Source organism: Arctopsyche grandis, chromosome 12, assembly GCF_051622035.1.
Source record: "Arctopsyche grandis isolate Sample6627 chromosome 12, ASM5162203v2, whole genome shotgun sequence".
NCBI classification, from domain to species: Eukaryota; Metazoa; Arthropoda; class Insecta; order Trichoptera; family Hydropsychidae; genus Arctopsyche; species Arctopsyche grandis.
Window position 1 is genome coordinate 4,853,303 of NC_135366.1, and position 20,313 is coordinate 4,873,615.

The 20,313-nt window shown below is 35.1% G+C and overlaps 4 protein-coding genes across 7 annotated transcripts in view; 3 read left to right on the forward strand and 1 right to left on the reverse strand.

Annotated features, from left to right (window-relative positions):
* Positions 1 to 2,166: 2,166 nt before the first annotated feature.
* mio (GATOR complex protein mio) lies at positions 2,167 to 7,743 on the forward strand. Its single transcript, XM_077442168.1, has 16 exons — positions 2,167 to 2,577; positions 2,651 to 2,848; positions 3,606 to 3,746; positions 3,827 to 4,003; positions 4,628 to 4,823; positions 4,892 to 5,112; positions 5,198 to 5,379; positions 5,454 to 5,547; positions 5,618 to 5,771; positions 5,846 to 6,029; positions 6,100 to 6,273; positions 6,373 to 6,511; positions 6,585 to 6,723; positions 6,786 to 6,996; positions 7,064 to 7,293; positions 7,369 to 7,743. Exons 1-16 carry the CDS (start codon positions 2,448 to 2,450, stop codon positions 7,463 to 7,465), a joined length of 2,667 nt encoding a protein of 888 aa, XP_077298294.1. The 5' UTR covers positions 2,167 to 2,447; the 3' UTR covers positions 7,466 to 7,743.
* Positions 7,744 to 8,962: 1,219 nt separating this feature from the next.
* On the forward strand, positions 8,963 to 10,557 carry LOC143919621 (transmembrane protein 222). The gene is made up of 4 exons (XM_077442016.1): positions 8,963 to 9,100; positions 9,312 to 9,522; positions 9,595 to 9,725; positions 9,804 to 10,557. The coding sequence occupies exons 1-4, from the start codon at positions 9,006 to 9,008 to the stop codon at positions 9,880 to 9,882; spliced, it is 516 nt and encodes a 171-aa protein (XP_077298142.1). The 5' UTR covers positions 8,963 to 9,005; the 3' UTR covers positions 9,883 to 10,557.
* A 203-nt stretch (positions 10,558 to 10,760) lies between these two features.
* LOC143919622 (uncharacterized) lies at positions 10,761 to 11,527 on the reverse strand. The gene has a single exon (XM_077442017.1). It carries the CDS (start codon positions 11,379 to 11,381, stop codon positions 10,974 to 10,976), a length of 408 nt encoding a protein of 135 aa, XP_077298143.1. The 5' UTR covers positions 11,382 to 11,527; the 3' UTR covers positions 10,761 to 10,973.
* A 1,631-nt stretch (positions 11,528 to 13,158) lies between these two features.
* Positions 13,159 to 20,313, forward strand: part of HDAC4 (histone deacetylase 4) — a 175,896-nt gene continuing 168,741 nt past the window's right edge. For 3 of the 4 annotated variants that reach the window (XM_077442643.1, XM_077442644.1, XM_077442648.1), the window contains exon 1: positions 13,159 to 13,402. The gene's annotated coding sequence lies outside the window, so the exon portion shown is untranslated. The remainder of the gene's footprint in view (positions 13,403 to 20,313) is intronic. The other variant, XM_077442647.1, reaches the window with a different exon arrangement.

Here is a 20,313-nt window from a genome sequence, read left to right on the forward strand (position 1 = left end):
TTTATTTTATTTAGCGTTGATAAAGAACTATGGCGATTAAATATTGGATATACTGAGGATATACCCCGCATCGCCTTGCATTTCGCTGCCTCAATGTGAGGTGCCCATCTCATTCTTTTATCAAACGTTACTCCTAAATATTTTATTACTGACTGCCATTTCAGACTTTCTCCAGAGGGGATTTTCAGATCTGAACTTGGCTTATGTTTTCTAACACTAAAGAATATGGCGTCTGTTTTGGTTTGATTAATTTGAATTTTCCACTTAGTGAAGTGTTCAGTCATTGTTTTAATTGCAAATTCAAGATTTTTAAGAATAGTGTCTGGTTTTTTGCTACTTGTGAAGCAAGCTGTATCATCTGCATATAGGGCTATGTGACAGTTTTTTGGAATAGGTATGTCATTTATATATATGGAGAACAAGAGTGGGCCAAGCAAGCTCCCCTGCGGAACGCCAGCTGCGATTATTTTTGGAGACGATAATTCATTATTTACGCTAACCACTAGCTTTCTACGAGTTAAGTACGATTTGATGATGAGAATTAGGTAGTTTGGTATTTTGTTAATAAGGAGCTTATGAATGAGTCCATCGTGCCAAACCGTGTCGAAGGCCTTTTCTATGTCGAGACATACCATTCCGGTACTTCTCTTCATATTAAAGTTCTTCGTCACGTGTTCAGTTAGTCTTGTTAGTTGTTGGGTCGTGGAATGTCCAGTGCGAAATCCAAATTGTTCATTTATTAATTTCTTATTTACGACTTTAAGTAAACGTGTGTAGATTATTTTTTCCAGAATTTTCTTTCTTTCGACATGGTTTTGGCGCAAATATCTAAAAAAATTTAAATTTTTTACGGAAATTTTAATATTTATATTTAAAAAAATTTTGTCCATCATCCACAAGCTCCTTATACAGTGTCCAAAACTCTCCTTCAGTTTTTCTATTTTTTTAACATGGGATGCACATCAAAACGCCTCCGTGCTTTTTTATTGCCTTTGTAGGCGGGGTACGATGTGTTGACCGTATCCCGGCCTAACGAAACACTGTTGTGTGGTTCAAAGATGGGGTCACCAATGTAGGCGGGGTAGCGATGTGTTGACAGCGCTGTTGGATGATCAGAAGGTTGCGTAGATCACGTCGGATTAGTACCAATGTAGGCGGGTTACATGTGTGTTGACCGTATCCCGGCCTAACAAAACACTGTTGTGCTAGTTTTATAAAGTTTTATTGTTTGCCTATGGTTGTACAAAGGTATGGTATTTGTGGGCAAAAGTATGTCGTTCAGCGGTCTCTGGATGTGGTAGAGTGTCGCTGGCTCAGCATTCAGCTATGTACGGAAGGTCTCTGGATACGGCAGTGTGTTGCTGGCTCGTCCGGCTGGTTGATCTTCCAAGTCCGCGTAGTGTAGTGGTGGCTGGTCAGGAGCTGTATGTTGACTGGTCTGCTGCTGTGTGTCGACGCTTGCTGCTCTGGGTCGACTGGTCTGGTGCTGTGTGTCGACGCTTGCTGTTGTGGGTCGACTGGCGTTGTTTGGGTTGTACCTCCTTTTATAGTGTTTTTGGAATGCTTGGTGGAAGTGGTTATTGACGCGTACGAAAGGAATTTTGTTTTCGTCGAGGCGTCGAATTTTCTGGAATGCTTGATGGAAGTGGTTATTGACGCGTACGAGAGGAATTTTGTTTTCGTCGAGGCGTCGAATTTTCTGGAATGCTTGGCGCCTTTCCGCTCGATGTATTTTAATGGTGGCGGCGTGTTTCGACCGTTTTGGTTCCACTCGACTGGTAGGGGCGTTCCGCCTGAGTTTAATATAATGACTGCAGGTGCATGTCGTCTGGGTTTCGGGAATGTAGTTTGTTGTTGCGGAATATTCTCGAAGGTTTCGATGACGATGACGACGACGAGATTCCTACACCTTCTTGAACTTCTTCTTCCAACAAAAACGCGATTATACATAATTTTTCGTTCGATAAACGCCGAAACATTTTTGCTGACTTGTTTTCTGACGCGTAGCTAAAAATGCACGTGTATGCATTCATATTGTAAGTACTCGACAATACGACGTAAGCAATATTGCGCCGTATCGTCATGGCCTGTAATGTATAAGTAAGCCGATTTTGCCTTGTACTCGGCCAAAGTGCCGTAAGCGTGACGTGACCGCGACGTGTAGGTAGATATGAATAGAAATGTAATAAAATTACATATTTGAAACGGAATCGTGCAGTGCTGAAGCCGTGCAGTGCTGTTAAGTATGAATAGACCTTTACTCGATCTTTATAGGCTAACTAAAAAAAAGTGGTGAATCGCTATTCGCACTGTTTAGACCAAGTGTTTGCTGTCACGTTTATGAAAACGGCCGTGTGGTTCTATATTTTGTTGTGTTTCGCTTGAATGGCAAATCGACAGAGATGTAAACTTTATGTCATCTAATTTTATCTCATTAAAAAGTCACGATGATGGGCAGCAGCGTCAAGTCGGAAGTTCAATGGTCCCCGACACATTCCGATCATTTTATCACTTGGGGGACTGATATCAGCCTGTACGAAGTTGGGCCACTCAGTGACGTCTCTTCTAAACCATCATGTATGTAGCTTGTTTTATTTTTTAATGTTTCCATTGCATCTAATTCAATATTAACCGAATGCTTTCATCTTAGGTATAACTTTATCTGAAAAAACTGGAGCTCATTTAGTCGCAAGCAATAATAGCTATCACTATGTGAAATGTATCGACATATGCCCGCAATCAAAGAGCGATCCGTTACTAGCTGTAGGACAAGCGAATGGAAAAGTTACTCTTACAACTTTCGGTCCGACGTCTTTCGATGCTTTGGGACTGAACGGAAAGGAATTTGGTATAATATAATATTATTAAATACAATTTATTATAGTATGAATGATTTTACTATGGAGTTTTCGATGGATTTTTAAAGGTACACATATAATTATACAAATTTAATTAAACATACTTTTTTTTTCAAATTTAATGTTAATTGTTGAGTTTTATATTGTATTGAATTGATTATCAATATTCTAGAAAACAAATAGTATTAACAGACATAACATTCAAAAGATAGTTTTTTAAACAGATTCTGGCTTTGGCAACCACAACACATTCAAACTCGTTCATAGAATAAACAATTAAAACGTTTAATTTTGTGCAATTTGCCATATGTATGTTTAAAACCTTACAAGAAACATTAATATATGTATACAAATATACAACCAGCAGAATAGACTAGTGGTTAGTATATAGTGCTTTGAACAGAGTGGTCACGGGTTCAAATCCCACTGGTTTTTGTTGGCCAGACCTTGTATTTGTGACTCCAGGTCGATTGTTTCTTATCAGAGTTTGCCAATTTATCTGATTTTCATTGAAACTGTTCCAACAAATTGGCAAACTTGCCCATTTTCTCGCAAATCTCGAGTTTTCGGCAATCTGTGGATGTTAATCGATATGATTTACTATGTATGATAGTACTTGTATCAAATGTACAATATTTCTGGGTAGGAAGGCGCGTTGGGGTTACCTGTTAGGCCTTCCTGGTATAAATTAAAAAAAAAATCAATTTCTTTTTAAGCAATTTAAATATGTATGTATATAATTTTCAGTACCACGCCATGCTAGACAATGCAACGGAGTGGCATGGAATGGAATAGACTCGAATTTACTCGCTGGTGTATTGGACAAGTATAAAAATGACAATTGTATACTTCTATGGGATGTAATGAAGAGTCCTACTAGTAGCGAAGGTTTTACATTTATTATTTAAAAAATTATATATGTATATCAATAGAGTTCTATAATTTTTTTGTTTTTGTATAAATTTTAGGCAATTTATCTCCCCGACTGTCACAATACAACATGAATCCGGTGGCGGAATTATCAAAGCCTTATTTGGAGATGGGACTGTCTGAACTTGCGCATTCTTTGGCTTGGTTTCATCATGAGCCACGTACTTTAGTGGTTGGCATGAATCAGAAACAAATCAAAACGTTCGATCTTAGAGGTGAATCAAAGAGGTCGAATTTTGCTACGGAATTCTTATCATCATCGTACAAATTAGTGGAAGAATTTGTTCTGCTGATAACTTTTGAACTCTATAATGAAAAGCATAGATTAGAATCGGAAATCGACAGATGTTATTGGTTTATTTAAATACATTATTTGAGTATTAGAAAGTTTCACAAACATAAATAAATCTTATGTGGCTTAAATTGATTTATGGGAAGATCAACAAAATATACTGAACTGAAGTTGAATTTTCTTATAAAAATTTAACAAAATAAAAGTGATGAAATGGGAATCAGCAGAGTTCTTTTAAAACATTTAATTACTCCAAGCAACAGCAAAAAAGTACCGGAGCGGAGACTAATAAGTCTTTATTAAATTTGACCCACTGAACTCGAATATGACAATGATTTTTATCGTTTCTTCTCGTTTATGAAATATGAGCGTTTCAAAAAATGCGCAATTTTAACTGAGCAAACCAACAAAAATCATTATCTTATCCTAATTCATTGGGTTAGTCTCCGCTCCGGTAATCCTTTTTGTTGCTCAGTGTTATTAACATTCGGTTTATCTTGTACAGGTTTTCTTAAACACTTTCACGTAATATTTCATTATTTTACAGATGCGACTAACAAAGCCATAAGCATCGCCTCTACCAAAGCCGTCTACGGTGTATGCGTGAACCCTTACAACGACTATCAAATGGCCAGTCGCGTTGACAGTACGATCGTCATATGGGACCGGAGAATGTTCGAAAAACCAGTTTTGAACCTTCCTCAAAATAAAGCAGTCATGAAAGTACTCTGGTGTCCCACTAGGTATATAGCATTTCATAGCTTAACATTTACATGTATTCTTTTTTACAATATATTCTTTTGCATTGCAGACAAAATTTGCTAGCTTCTTTGCAACGCGACAGCACTGTACTTCACCTAGCAGATCTTCGCGGCCTAAGCAACGCTACCATGTTTGACATCGGAACCGAAGTCGTCGGAGATCCGGCTTCCGCTCTCGAGCGTTCAGTTATTCCCGGTTCCACTCAGACTATTACCAGCTTCAGCTGGCATCCTACGGACAGTAATCGACTTTTGACCATTTCTATGCCAGGTAGAATTATATAGAAAGTTGATATGGATCAAAGTTCAGTATCTTTTATATATTTTAATCGATTATTTTCATCAAAATTTTTAAGGAACACTTGCAGACTATGTCGTATGCGACCGGATAACTTTAAATTGGGGCTCCGGCTCCAGTCCGTTCGTTTGGTCGCACGGTAATACCACTTTAAAGATGCTCACGGAAGATTCAAACATGCTTTTGAACGATATATCGGCTAAGATCAAACAAAGAGCGACGATCGATTATGGACTTAAGGTTTTTTCATTTTATATGTAGAAGCTGTAATCAATTTATTTTACATATAATTTTCAATCCAAATTTTATTTTAGCTTGATCTGTGGCAAAATGGAGACTTGGCTGATGATGACCACTTGAAAAAGTTATGGAATTGGCTTCACGTTAGCAGATCTTTTGTCGAAGACGGTACACTGAAATCCAGTTTATATATTTTTATATTGTACTGTTCTTTGTAATGTTAAAAAAATAATTACAGGATGTATTCGAGGATCGAACAGTAAACATCCTGGTGTAAAATCGGCATTGAAGCTTGAGCTGCCGAATACTTCATCGATGGGATCCGGTAGTTGTGTCAGTTCCGTTAAAACAGACTTTGCAGGAATAAACAATATATATAATACAATTTATAGGTAGATTTTAATACAAATCATCTCTGTAATCAGTGTATTTCAATCAAAGATTTATTCAATGTTGTTTTTTTCAGGAGCGAGGATCGTGATAAGGCTTTACAATTGTGCGGATGGAATTTCGATAAGGATTCTGCGTCTCTGACGGCTTTTCTAGATAGATTAGAAACTGAAAAAGCATATACACGTGCCGCTGCTATATCTGTTTTTAATATGAAGTTGAGATATGGTATAGAAATATTGAATAGGGGTGCTGAAAAGGTAGTAATTTTGACACTGTTTACTTTGATAATTTTATCATATGTGATATAAATTAACAACGTCTTTTTAGAATCCTCAAAATGCTCATCTAGGAATTATTTCAATGGCGCTCTCCGGATATTCAGAAGCTCCTGGAAGCATGTGGCGTCAATTATGTTCTACGCCTCGGCATTTGACCGATCCGTATATTAGAGCTATATTTGCTTTCCTAACGTCTGAAAACGGTTGCTATGATAGTGTATTGGTAAATAAGTTTTTGTTCATATCATTCAGTGATTCAGTTGATGTAAAAGACTAATTTTATGCCTTTAGAATCTTCTATATATCTGGACATTTTTTTTAGAATGAAAATGGAATGAGCGTAGACGATAAAGTAGCTTTTGCTTGCATATTCTTGTCTGATTCAAAGTTACCCGAATACATTATACAACTCACCGCGAAACTAATCGAAGACGGAAATTTGTCTGGTATCACTTTAACCGGTAATAACCGTTCATACGTAAAAGCTGCTTTGTATTCTACTATAATATTAAATTAAACTATCTAAACTTTCAGGCACAAGCGTGGAATGTATTAATCTATTGCAACAGTATTTAGATATCACCGGAGACGTTCAATCAGTGAGCCTGATCGCCGCTCGAACCTTCCAACCGGAACTGCTCAAAGAACCTCAAGTCGTCGATTGGATCGCTAGGTATTGCTTTATCAACGCCAATTCGAAGATATGCAATGTTTAATCATGATTTATTCTTACAGTTATAGAAATCTGTTGGATTCGTGGCACTTTTGGGCTCAACGAGCGTCCTTTGACATAGCTTTAAGTGCTTGCAATTCTTCGAATAAACCTTCTCACCAAGTCTATATTTCTTGTAACTACTGTGGCAAAAGTGTTTCTGCTTACATGCAAGGTTTGCATCGTAGTAGAAATAGTTTTGCTAGAATTGCTGCTACTTCTAATAAGTTTAAGGTGGGTTTTGATTTCAATATATTGAATACTATTTGCGTAGTGTTTTTTAATATAATTTTTTTTATAGCAAATGTCGGCTTGTCCTAACTGCCGTAAGCCCTTGCCACGTTGTTCCATATGCTTACTCCATATGGGGACTCACGGTGGACCCATTACTACTGCTGCTACTGGTGCAACTGCTCCAGGAACGGTCAGCACTAGGGAATTTCATAAAAGTAGTGATTTTTCCAGTTGGTTCACTTGGTGTCAGACTTGCCGGCATGGAGGTCACGCTGTGCATATAACCCAGTGGTTCAAGTATGCCTTTGCTTTATATGATGTTTTGTCTATTGTATGTGTCCTTGGTTATATTGATTTGCATTCTTGTTTCAGAGATCATTCAGAATGTCCCGTGACGTCGTGTATGTGTCAGTGTTTTTCAGTCGATTCAGTTTCTAGTCAATCGTTCTTACAACTGTGTATAAGTTGACCTGCCATATTTTGATCTTAAGTTAATATGTGAAATGATCGTATGCTGAAGAATAATTTGCGAATTTTGCCACTTATAAAAAATTTTTATGTTTTTATTTTGTGTTGAATATAAATGGAAAGGTAAAGCTTTTTTTATATATGACATTTTTTTCGGTATGTTTTCATGTCATTGTATGAATCTATTTTATATTTACCGATTGTTTTATGATGTATTTGTACAATTTGAATATTTGTTGTATATATGTATATGAATATAAAGAAATACAGAATTTAATAAAAATAAACTATTTTTTTTAACTATAAGGAATAGAAATCATGTTTTTATGTAGTATTGAAAATAAATGGAAAGGTAAAGCACAGTTATTGTAAAATAAAAAGAAGTAGATTATGTTCTGAATTAGCATGATATTACATACATGTGCTAAACTGACTATTCCGCAGAAAACGATCTCGCGCAAGTCACTAAAATCTCGATCATGGAACATCTGGCACTCGAGTTCTCTTTGTCACAATATTTCGAGTGGGTGGCTTTCGATTGATGGAGTTTTTGGGTGCCAGATGTTCCGTGATCGAGATTTTAGTGACTTGTGCGTGATCGCTTTTTGCGGAATAATCATCGAGCCGTCATATTTTTAAAGAGGATAAGCCTAAATATGACAAATACGTACATTTTGAAAGTTTGATGTAAGTATTCAAAGAAATACAAGTTTAAGTAATGATTTATATCAGCTCACAATATTATATGTACAGGTTTGTTACTGAGAGTTGGCGCGTTTTCGTACGTACAGAAACGCGCGAAAGGGACAGAGCGTCTTTCTATTATGGAATACAGTATGACCCCATGCTATACACCTATTCACAGACACAACACAAGCGCATTTGTTCGCGCCAACTCTTAGTAACAAACCTGTATGTATATCTGACATCTGTATTAGTACTCCAGAGATATTCGAAAATTAGCCCAATGGGAAAAAAATTAAACTACGTAAATAAATCAGTGTCAGATTCTGGAAAAATATCTAAGCCGGAGTCATGTTTTTTTAACGACTATAACTCGAATTAATTTGTGACACTAAAATTATAATACTTCGTAACATTTATTATTAAGTATTTATATAAATGATTATATATATATATTTTTTTTTATTATTTTTTTATTTATATATATTTTAGCTATCAAGCTAATTTAAAAATACATCTTAATTTAAATATAAGCATTAGCTAGGATTTTTACTTTATTTTATTAAGGAAGGCACATACTTCTTTTTAATTTTAAAATAAAAGTGACTAAGAACTACATACATACATATCTTTTGGTCAACAACTGAAATGTTTTTTCCAACACAACCACGGTGAAACGATGAAATTAAAAACTGTATTGAAATACGATTATTTTTATAAAATGCGCCAGTTTAATTTTAATTTTACAATGAGCCATTTCAAAACACAAATGTTAAAAAATATAATGGTCAACAAACCAATTCTTACGACCGCCCATTCCACGCTGAATACAAATGTCAATAGTTGAACAGTGACAGATGACAGGTAAACGATTAGCAATGGAACCGCCCATTGACTGGGAAAGAGACCGTTTCCCATATTGCATAGTCTGGACACCTATACCGTTATTAACGTATGCACACATGCAGTGGTTTTATTTAACGGTGGCGTATTTTATCTCGATTCTCATTGGTAAAAGGGGCTTATATTTTCCCCTCGAAAAGTCTTCTCACAAATGAACACATCTTCAAAATGTAGGCATTTAAAATACGCCCTCGTGCTTAATTTTTCAATTTATTAAAATTGCCCAACGCTCCTATTCATGTTTGTTTATATTATCACAGATGGCTGTTTCCAATCATAGGCCACATGGGAATAGGTACGTCGACGGGAGTCATCAGGGATTTCGCAGGACCTTATTACGTCTCCGAAGATAACATGGCCTTCGGAAGGCCCGCCGTTTACTGGCAACTATCTCAAAGTCAAGCACTACAAGGAGAGTCCGGCTGGGACGCGGCCGTCGCTGAAGCTTCCGAAATATATAAAAAAAGAATGGTACTGTTTGTCGAATTTGTGTATTGACTAATCATTTTTCTTTTAGTTTCAATTTGTGAATGCATATTTCAGCACAACTTGTTCTGCGACAATTGCCATTCCCACGTTGCGACAGCTCTGAATTTGATGGAATACGGAGGTAGTACATCTTGGAATATGTTCAAATTGGCCGTTCTGCTGTTAGTATTTGGGAAATATGTCAGGTGAATTAAAATAAAGTATAATTTGTTTTCTTTTTTTTTTCAATTTTTTTTTAATAATACTTTGTTATATTCTTTTAGCATTGCAACCTTCTTCAAAACGTGGACTCCATTTTTAATAATATTAACATTAGCCACTTCCCTATCGTTTTACGTTTAATATGATCGTATTTATGAAAATAAAAGCATTCTTTTTATATTTTTATTATTGATTGTATACATACATATTACAATATATATATATATATAATACATAGTATGCTGACACAATGAACAATATATGTAATTAGCTTAACGTGAACATGTGTACTTTGTCATGTCGTTGTACATTTTGATCTTGTTCCGACAACATCTAATGAAATACCAATTTGGTGTATAGACACATACATAATCCATATTTTTAAGCTAATATTCTCCTTTTCATTAACACGTGTGGAACTACGGATTATCAGATGAGTAACTGCGACAACGCATTGTCATGGCCTCCTTTTTGTTCTCGATCTTATCCAAGACCTTATCAGTTGCATTCGGTTTGGATATCCAGGATTTACTGTATGAAAAAATTTAAAAAAACAAGTCTTTGGTGTCAAAATGTAATCTTCATGTCTGTCTTAAAAGTAATTACAACTTAGAATGAATGTAATTGTGATGATTCTTGTAATTGTGATAATTAAAACTAGTAATGAATGTAATTGTGATGATTTTCTACTCATTTTTATATGAAGTAAGTGAATATGTTAACGGAACACATGAAATTAAATTCTATTTAAAATGATGTGATTGTAAGTAATGTATGTGTTATGTAATTTTAAGCAATAAATGATTAAACGTATGTACACACTGGCTTTTATTTTTTGAACGTTCGCTCTTTTCTATCAACTGAACTGAATTACAAGTGAAACACCAAAGATTAAAAGCTAATTATGATAACGAAAACCATATTAGGTGTTTTTATGCATAAAGTACTTAAATGCAATGTGTAACATTTGATTAAGTAAACATAATACATATAAATGTGTAACTAATTATAAACACAATTTACAATGGAGATAAATTGATTAAAAATGAAAAGTAGAAAAATTTGAATAATAAAATCTCATTTATATATTTAATATGTATATAAAGCTCAGGAAATTGATTTTTTTTTTAATTTTGTACAATAACTCAACATTGTTTTTAATAAAATTTTAAAGATTTGCAAATTTAACGCACAGTGCATGTAGCATTAAGATTAAGATCACAATAGGAACCTCAGCTCTCCCGCAGGACACCTTTTTCTACTGAAAATTCATAATCTGTCGTCTCAACTTGTAACCTTCTGGTGCAATATGCCATTATTTCACTTAGTTGAATTGATAAAATGTCATTCCTCGAGTCCGCCGAAAAATCCTTGTTCAAATTGAAAGGCACTCCTTGAAGGAAGTTGTCTTCTTTTTTTTGAGCTGTCGCCACCATAGTAGCATTACTAGGTTGTCCAAAAGAGGGATAAATGGGCCCCGGGCCTCCCATCGATGGATTCATTGTGGGATAAGGTAGATCTGTCCTTCTATTTACTACGACAAAGTCTTCCGCTGGTCCCGGTATTGGCGGTTGAGATGTATCCTCTTGCTCGCCAGGAGAATGCTTTTTCTCTTTCTTGTGGCCGAAAAATGAAAACATTGTGGTGTTTTGATGATAAATATATAAATTCCAAACAAAGCCGTCAAACGTATCAGATACACGTATGTGCGTAGAACAACAAATTCACAATCTTTAGACAAACGTCAAAATTTCGAGCAAATGACTAATGACGATTGATCCTAAGTCGTAATGTTTCGACCATAGCCAAAATAGAATAAATGTCATACATAACATGACGCATTCTAATATTAAATTAAAATCTTATGCGGTTTATTATCCTTATAATTTTATATTTAAATAAATTGTCAATGAAAAGAAAACTGACAGTAAATATGTGCGTTTTTGAAGAGCTTAAAACAAACGACGTAGTGATTTTTTTTATTTTTACTATTTTAATTTGATAACTGCAGACATTATTACAGTTTTACAAAACATCACCTTGATTGGGAAAAGAAAATGTTTCCTTCCGATTTATGCAATTTTACTGCGTGTATTTCTTATTGAAATATATAGAAGTTTGTGAGTTCAACTTAGAAATAAATGCATGCCCACTTAATGAATTCTTTATTCTCAGTAAAACATTAGTAAGAGCTGTTTAAAAGTTCTGCTTTTCTAATTATAATGAAAATGGTAGCTAGAGATGGAGAAATTCAGTGGTTCGTTGCTGAGGCTGTTTGCTACTTACATAAGTTTTAAGTTAAAAAGTTTGTAAAAATAAAAACCCTGTAACATTACTAATTATCATTTACGCCTTTTTCTAATGTATTTATTCAGTACTAAATGAACGTAGTACAAAGCCGACAAAAGAAAATCCGGGCCCTGGTGTAACCCATTCATTACACACACGTAAGACAGTTTCATTTATGTTTTCAATTAGTACAAGTTGTTTTTGTTTCCGGGTTTTTTAACTATTAGTTTTTGGCATGAAAATTAGCCATAATTTATGTATTATAAAATATGATCCGGGCCTTGGTTATTAGCAGAGATCGGCAGCCAAGTTGCTTTTACTTTCAAAAAATGGTTCACTATTGTCAATTACTATTGTCCTACAAAGCAAGAGAGCAAAAAAAAGTTGACCATAGTAATTGACAATAGTGAACCATTTTTTGTTGGTAAAAGCAACTTGGTCACCGATCTCTGGTTATAAGCATCGATTGGTACCCCCCCTATGGTCAGGCCTGACGTAGTGTATCAATGTATTATCAATTGCTGTTAATGCATGATGACATGGTGAACGACTGCAATAATTTTTCATAAGCGTTAAGCTATTCTTTCATACTTTTATATTGAGGTTTGTTCAATTGAATTTTTGTCGGTAAAGAATAAATGATGGACATTATCGATGTTATAAAAAACAATTTTTATTTAGTACCGAATGTAGTAAACAATTTTATATAGCAAAGAAAAACATTTTTTTATGATGTTGACGTACTTTGACAACACGAAGAATATTTTCGGTCCAAAATATAATTTTATTAGTATTTTCATAAAAAGTGGCCATTCATAGTTTTCAACTGCCTGTAAGGAATTAAGGATCATAAGTACCTGAATAAAAAACAATGTAATGTAATTATAATATTTTTTTAAATTCAAAAATTTAAATTCGTTCAATTTGATCATATTTTTAATTCATAATTGACTAAATTCAAATTCTAACTCGAAACCAATTGGAATAAGCTAACAATTGGGAAAAGCAAACGCACAACTTGTGCAGTAATTTTTATTAATTTAAATATGAGTCATTTCGGTTTAGGAGCCGTCGATTGCATCAGTTGAAGCCTCAAAGCCGAAATAAAACGTGACGAGGAAGCGATTCAGTGTGAATACGACTGTGCGTGTGCTCATGGCCGTAGAGGTGAGTGCGTGCGGCCGCGTCGCAGTGGCCTGTTTGTTTTGGTGTCGGTCGCTGGTGGGGCTGCCGCTCATCCCGCTCGTCCCGCCTCCCCTCGCCCCGCCGCGCCTACGCCCCCTCGCCCCTCCCCGCCCCCGCCCTCCCCCTCGCCCGTCGCTCGCCGCCCCCTCGGCCCCGGTCTTGGCTGCCATCCACCTGTCAACACCAAGTAAGTGCCCCTGCCCCTGCCCCCCGCCCGCCCCGCCCCTCGCCCGCGGCCACACACGTGGGACACTTCGAGTGTTTCGAACGTTTGACGTTTCACCGGAAGTGGTGTCACTTTTGCCTTCGAGTCGAATCGCGGTGGTGGCTTTCGGGGTGTTTTTGTTGTGACGTGTGACAGCGCCGCCAAATTCGAAACTCGCACCAGCTGACATTCCACCGCGCGTCATACATTCATATACATGTACATGTGTATTTGATATTTGTATACACTCGATGTTTATTTTATTTTTGAATTATTTGCATTGAAAACTTCTTTTGTTTTGTTTGTTTACATTAACGAACTTTTCTTCATTTGTTTGGCCCGAACTGAATTCTGACCGAAACTGTTGATAATATTAGGCATTTAAATAAATCACACCAACTAATCTTCTAATACATAATTCGAAAGAGACTTTTTATGTACATAAGTTTGTATCGTTGATTGGGAACTTCGAAAACAAAACAATGTTTCTATGATGACAATTCATTTGGTTGAATCTTATATTTTTTTGGTTTGGTGATTACTGGTCACAAAGCACTGGTCACAAAGTCACTAAAATCTCTATAACGGAACATCCGGCAGCCGAAAAGTCCATCATACTAACGATAACTTGAGTGCCAAATATTGCGTATTCGCGATTTTAATGGCAAAAATTGTCTTTGTGACCACCGCAATGTGACTAATAATCCAATCACCATTTTTTTCGATTCAAATAAATTTAATAAAAAAACAATTGAATATTTACTATTAGATTCGCCATGTTTAAGCCGTTTATATTACAAGTACTGAGCGAAGCCGGGTAAAACAACAAGTATAATATATATATACATACTCGGTTGTAGAATCGTAAAAAATGCATGACTTCGACATTTTCCCATAGTCTGACTCCGATTTACTTATTATTTATATTATATACTTATATAAGATTATGAGAAAACCTTCGACACAGTTAGTCACAATTCAGTATTTAACGGTCTACAAACAGAAGGCGTGGCGTAACCCTATGTGGGGGCTGCTAGCTGCAATATAGAATAAGGGCGGTTTCAGACTAGCGTTTTATACGCGCGTATAATCTCGTTTTTTGAAGTGCATGTAGGCGCGTATAGGCGCGTCGTTTTCCATACGCGCAACTCGTACGAGCGTAGACGCGCTTATAAGCTCGTATTATCCATGTTGATACTAAATCACCACTACCGGTTCGAACGAAAACGCCGGAATAAGCCCGTGTACGCGCGTCCGGTTTTTTGAAGCGCGAAAAGTAGCGCGCGTGTAAGCGCGTATGCCGAAACGACGGTATACGCGCAGAAAAATACGCTAGTCTGAAACCGCCCTAAGAGAGATAAAAAATGACGACTTAAACGAAAACCATGTGAAATGTATAAGAGGTATGTAAAAATGCCACAGATTCGGTTAGGCTTTTTTCAGATACAGATAGATTTAGCATAGAAAAAGGAGTAAGGCAAGGAAACGCCATCTCTCATACACTATGCAATGCGGTACTTGAGGAAGTTTTCAGGAACCTGAAATGGGAAACAGCAGAATTAAGCATCAACTATCGTTTCTTGTCATCTTCGGTTCGCAGACGATATAGTTTTAATAGCTCGCAATCCAGCTAACCTACTTAACAGACTATCAAAGCTGGACAAGGAAAGTAGGATTAAAAATTACCGTAGATAAGACTAAACTAATCTTCAATAGTTATTACATGTCTGATAGCATTTCATTAGATGATAAAATAGTAGAAGTAGTAAATAATTATTTATACATATTTAGGTCAAATAATTTACATGTTCGTTAGTAAAGTAGAAGAAATAAAAAAAAAGTTTGAAATTAGGATGGAGTGCATTTGGACGAATGAATATTGCTTTTATATCAAAAATGCCACTCTGTCTGATATTCGATCAGGTATACCAAAAAAGATATTCGATCAATGCGTTTTGCCAATGATGATGTATGAATGTGAAACTTTGACATTGAACGCCAAAATGCTACACTAAGTCGAATGCACTCAAATGAGAAGCTGTATGCTCGGTATAACGAGGAAAGACAGAAAGCGGAATACGTGGGTGAGAAGTAGGACAAGGATAGCGAACATAGTGGATAGAGTAAAGAGATAAAAATAGGAATGGGCGGGCCACGTGGCTGGAAGAATGGATGAAAGAAGCGCTAGAATGGTACCCAAGAGAATGCAAAAGGCTAAAAGGAAGACCGTAGGGAAGATGTATAGATGAAATTAGGAAAATGTGTGGGATGAGATGGATGAGAGTTGCGCAAAATGGAGACGAGTGGAATCGTGTTGTGAAGCCTTCATCCAGCAGTGGACGGTGAGTGGCTGTAGATGATGATGATGATGATATTATTTACAGCCATTCGCCAACCACTCTAACACGCTTCGATTCGTTTCTGTTTTGGCCAACTCTCACCAATTTCATTCCTCATTTTTTTATGTCATCTATTCATCTCCCCTATGGCTTTCTTTGCACCATTTTATATTCCCTCGGGTACCATTCGATCACTTTCGTCCATCGTCCCTTTTTCTAGCAACGTGATTGTCATTTCAATCTCTTTACTCTCTCTCATTATATCAACGACTCTACATATTGCACACCGACGAGAATAACGGCACAACTATAAAAACTTAACTTTACAGTATAACGAAAGAAACTAATAAAAACCTTGTAATAAACTTAATTTTGAAGAGCTTTTATTTAGGATGACTGTGTGCGCCGTTGGACAATTGCACCACTTCCGGTCGTCAAATCGATCTATTTCGCATACCTATGTTTTTTTGATTAAAATTACGTTTGAAATTGATATTTTGGATGTCGTGGTGGAAAAAAATCATCGTATGACATCATGACATGTCTTCGTATGAAAAACAATGACTTCGATTAGGTTGGTGTTACCGTAGCTATCATTAGTCGATATCATACCCATGGGTCTACGTGACGAGCCAGAATGTTAAATTACAGAAAACACAAATATCGGAAGGCAAAGATCGAAAATCGAAAGATCTTAAGTCGAAAGATCAAAAAAAAAGGGTGCATGGTAAACGGTACATACTCACTTAATTTGCGCGAGCAGGGTACAACAGAAACAAGAGGAACAGGCTTTTCCTCCCGTATTCTGCGCGCGCACATTAATATCTATCTGCGCGCGCATATTAAATCGTTAAATATTTGTTACTGGTGTTTTTACCCGGCTTCGCTCGGTATTTGTAATATAAACCTCTTATACATGGCCAATCTAATAGTAAACATTTTATTAAATTTATTTGAATAGTTTTATTTTATTTAAATTTATTTGAATATTCATTTGTTTTTCTACGACCCAACAATAATTACATACATACAAAGTCTCTTTCGAAATTATATATCAGAGAAGATATATTAAATATAACAATCTTGCGTTGCGTTATAAATAAATATTTGTGAAATCAGGTTGTTAATTTTTTTGGAAATGACAGTAGTATAACAATGTGTTTTCATTTTCATTAGTTTATTTTTGTTATACTGTAAAGTTAGGTTTTTTTAGTTGTGACGTTATTCTCGCCAGTGTGCGATATGTATGTCCATATCGACAATTATATAAATGTTTTAAATTAATTATGATTAATTTTTCGCTACAACCGTTTACATAATGACCAAGTTTGACGTTACATAAAAAAATATTAAACGTGTGATTAAAATTCACTTTTTTCACAATAAATAAATTTAATTTAACATTGAATTTTTTATACAGAACCAACGCTGAAATTTCACAAAGTAAAAAAAAATCATTAAAAACATTAACTAAAAAGGTCAATTGAAATCACGTAATTTTATTGACAGATCTTATTGGCAATATGGCGAACGCTCTACAAAGGAAAATTAATTCCACTAAATAAAAAATAACATCTATAAATAATTGGTCGTGGTCGAGGGATTGAGCTATTAAAATCCTTAGAAATTTAAATTCTTTGAGCTGAAAATATGCAGATTTTTTTCGCACCATATGGAGAATTGGACTTATTTCATTACATGATTGTCGATCATATGTCAATAATTGAATTTGACGAAATTATTTGTTCAAATGCATACTATAGTGAAAGTTGGGACACCACTGACTTGACGTACTACATATAATATATATTTACATACATTTTTTAAATACATATTTTCTAACCGCACCTCTAACAATCGAGTTTCGCAACTTTCGATCGAATGTCGCAATGGTCAAAATCGATTTAATCTGTCATCGGAGTGCATCGATCAGATTGCATTCAAGTTTTGCGGAAAACACGCGGCTCGTTTGGTTTTTGGCGTCGGGGGAAATACACGTGGTACTTGAATTCAAATAAGTGATTATCATCGGCGATGATGTGAAGCGTTCGATGGCCAGATCCAGATGCAAATTCGGTTTCCGGTACGTGTGTATGTCAGAGAAATGTTATAATAATAGAAGGGCCCTTACGAATAAATAAATTGTGTCAATATTACGCGGAATACAATCAGATCAATTTACTTATAAAAATGTATCCCATGTTGTTTATTGTGTGTAGTTGAATGCATTGTACAATTTTTAACGATGCACTTGCCCATCTTGCGAGTAATATAAACAAACAGAGAAGTTTTTATCGGACATACGTCGAGCACCAAGCATCAAATACGACTGATGCTAAAATTATTTAGGAATGTATGCGGACAATTGTCACTTTGACAACCAACAATATGTCAAATTACGACTAGTAGGAATACAGCGCACACAAAACAAAACCGTGCTCCCCTAGTACGAGTTTTTAGCTCGCAATTTTACCGATTTAAAATTCAGCACACTTCCAATTAACCCTTTTAAACGAAAACAAAAAATAGTGTGGCCAGAACACTATCCCAATAAATATGTTTCAATAGAAAATACTCAATATTAAATTGTATTAACAGTGGGAAAAAATCCCAAGTGAAAATACGTCGTTTTGTTTTTTGATTTGAACTGGACGACTACTTACAGATATTTGAAAGCTGAAAAGTACTACAAATGAGATATAAAATACCCAACTATAGATTCCAATATTCATTTTGAACAGAAAATTGACAGATGTTGAGACATCGACCGAACAACACCAAGATATACATATAGAAAAATCGCGCGATTTGAAAAACACTTATGTACATATATCTCCGAATCTCGAGCCAATCAACATTTTTTTATTACCAGATTCGTGTTTACTGGGCATAGATCTATAAGAAAAGTCATATCTCGTCTCTGAAACATTTTTCGTGTCAAACAGTGTTGTTATAACATTTCTCTAGTGTGTATGTACACAATTAGTTGTTGCAAGTGGCTGTGCGTTTTTTATGTATGCATTGTGGGATTGGTGATTTATTTATTTATATTTGATTTATTATTTTAATAAATACATTATAAATGGATAAAGAATAATAATAATAAAATAATGACCAATGTGACCTGACAGGTTGTCTCAATGTGTCACACCGGTCTTACAAAAAAACAAAAAACACGAACAATACAGAATTAGCAACAACAATGTGTTTTCATTTTCATTAGTTTATTTGACGTTATTCTCGCCATTGTGCGATATGTTTCGTGTTGAATCTCATGAAACTGGCTAGTTCATCAACATGACAATCTAACAGGTCCAAATGTTCATATATCACATTAAGGAACCGGATAGCCGTTACAAGAGATGAGTTATTGAAAGCAGACGCTTTCTCAGCAATAGGTTGGAAAAGCAGACGTTGAGGCAAAGCTCTACCGCATTCAGGCGCCCAAAATTTAAGTTCCGATACAATCGAAGTCAATACTTCTCTTTAATACTCCAAAGAAGTATTTGGAAATGGCAATAATTCTTCTCGAAGATAGTGAGTCAAAGCCTGGGACACCTTGTAAAAAGGCAGTGGGAAATAAATAGGGGTGATATTTATATTTGTGTATTTTGCTGCTTTTGTGTGGCTCGGATCTTTTACGCTGAATTATGGTGAATGTTTGGTGTTATACATATGTATGTATGTACATACATTTAGGGAGTTTGCCTTTGATTTGTACTTTACTTATACATATGTAGGTATATGTAATATGTACGTACTTAACAATAGACGTTTTGTGATCTTGAAAAAAATCGACTTCGAGATTTTGACTAAATTGAATTCGAAATCGAACAAAGAACGCGTTTCCATGGTGTTGATTTATTTTTTTTAAATTTGTTTTGAAAATTTTTAAAAGGAAAGTAAATTTTCGATTTCGCTTTGACGTTTTTTCGATTGATTTTATTTCTAATGAGTTTTTAATATGTTTGTGGCAGCTGTTTTAAGTACGCGTTTTAAAATGAAATTTAATTATCAAAACATGTAATGTTGTGAATTTTACGTGTTTAAATTACAAAAAAAATATCGATACACATATTTTTTATGTTTATCGATAGTAATTTTTTTATATTTTGTGAAAATGAATACAATTCCTTTAATTATAAAATCACAAAAAATACCATCGTGTATAATTAACTACTGTCGTTTTTCTAAATGTACATATTATGTATATAGGGTGCATATCATATTGTATATGAAGCCAAATGCAAGTCTTAAAGGGATGACAGTTTATATCATTTAGAACATTTTCAGCCACACATACCTCAGTATGAAGTCTTGTAGTTTTTTTTTTATTTAATTTAAAAAAAACAACACCAACATCTCACAGTTACATATGTATTTGCTAATACTGCCCAAGTTAAAAGTGTTAGTAAATTATTATTCTTGTGTTTTTCTCATTTTTATTCAATAAAATACCAAATACAACCCCATGTGTGTCAACAGAAAAAAAATATTAGAGACACGTTAAGTTTTCAAAAATTTGTCAAGTAAAACTGATTTTTTTTTGTATTG

What these genes read in the sequence shown, in the direction of transcription:
- mio (XM_077442168.1), top strand. Translation starts at nt 2,448, where the DNA reads ATGATGGGCAGCAGCGTCAAGTCGGAAGTTCAATGGTCCCCGACACAT. An exon ending in CGTCTCTTCTAAACCATCAT is followed by an intron (nt 2,578 to 2,650) that starts GTATGTAGCTTG and finishes CTTTCATCTTAG; the next exon opens with GTATAACTTTATCTGAAAAA. An exon ending in CAGATCTTTTGTCGAAGACG is followed by an intron (nt 5,548 to 5,617) that starts GTACACTGAAAT and finishes AAATAATTACAG; the next exon opens with GATGTATTCGAGGATCGAAC.
- LOC143919621 (XM_077442016.1), top strand. Translation starts at nt 9,006, where the DNA reads ATGACAGGTAAACGATTAGCAATGGAACCGCCCATTGACTGGGAAAGA. An exon ending in ACACCTATACCGTTATTAAC is followed by an intron (nt 9,101 to 9,311) that starts GTATGCACACAT and finishes ATATTATCACAG; the next exon opens with ATGGCTGTTTCCAATCATAG. An exon ending in AAATATATAAAAAAAGAATG is followed by an intron (nt 9,523 to 9,594) that starts GTACTGTTTGTC and finishes TGCATATTTCAG; the next exon opens with CACAACTTGTTCTGCGACAA.
- LOC143919622 (XM_077442017.1), bottom strand. Translation starts at nt 11,381, where the DNA reads ATGTTTTCATTTTTCGGCCACAAGAAAGAGAAAAAGCATTCTCCTGGC.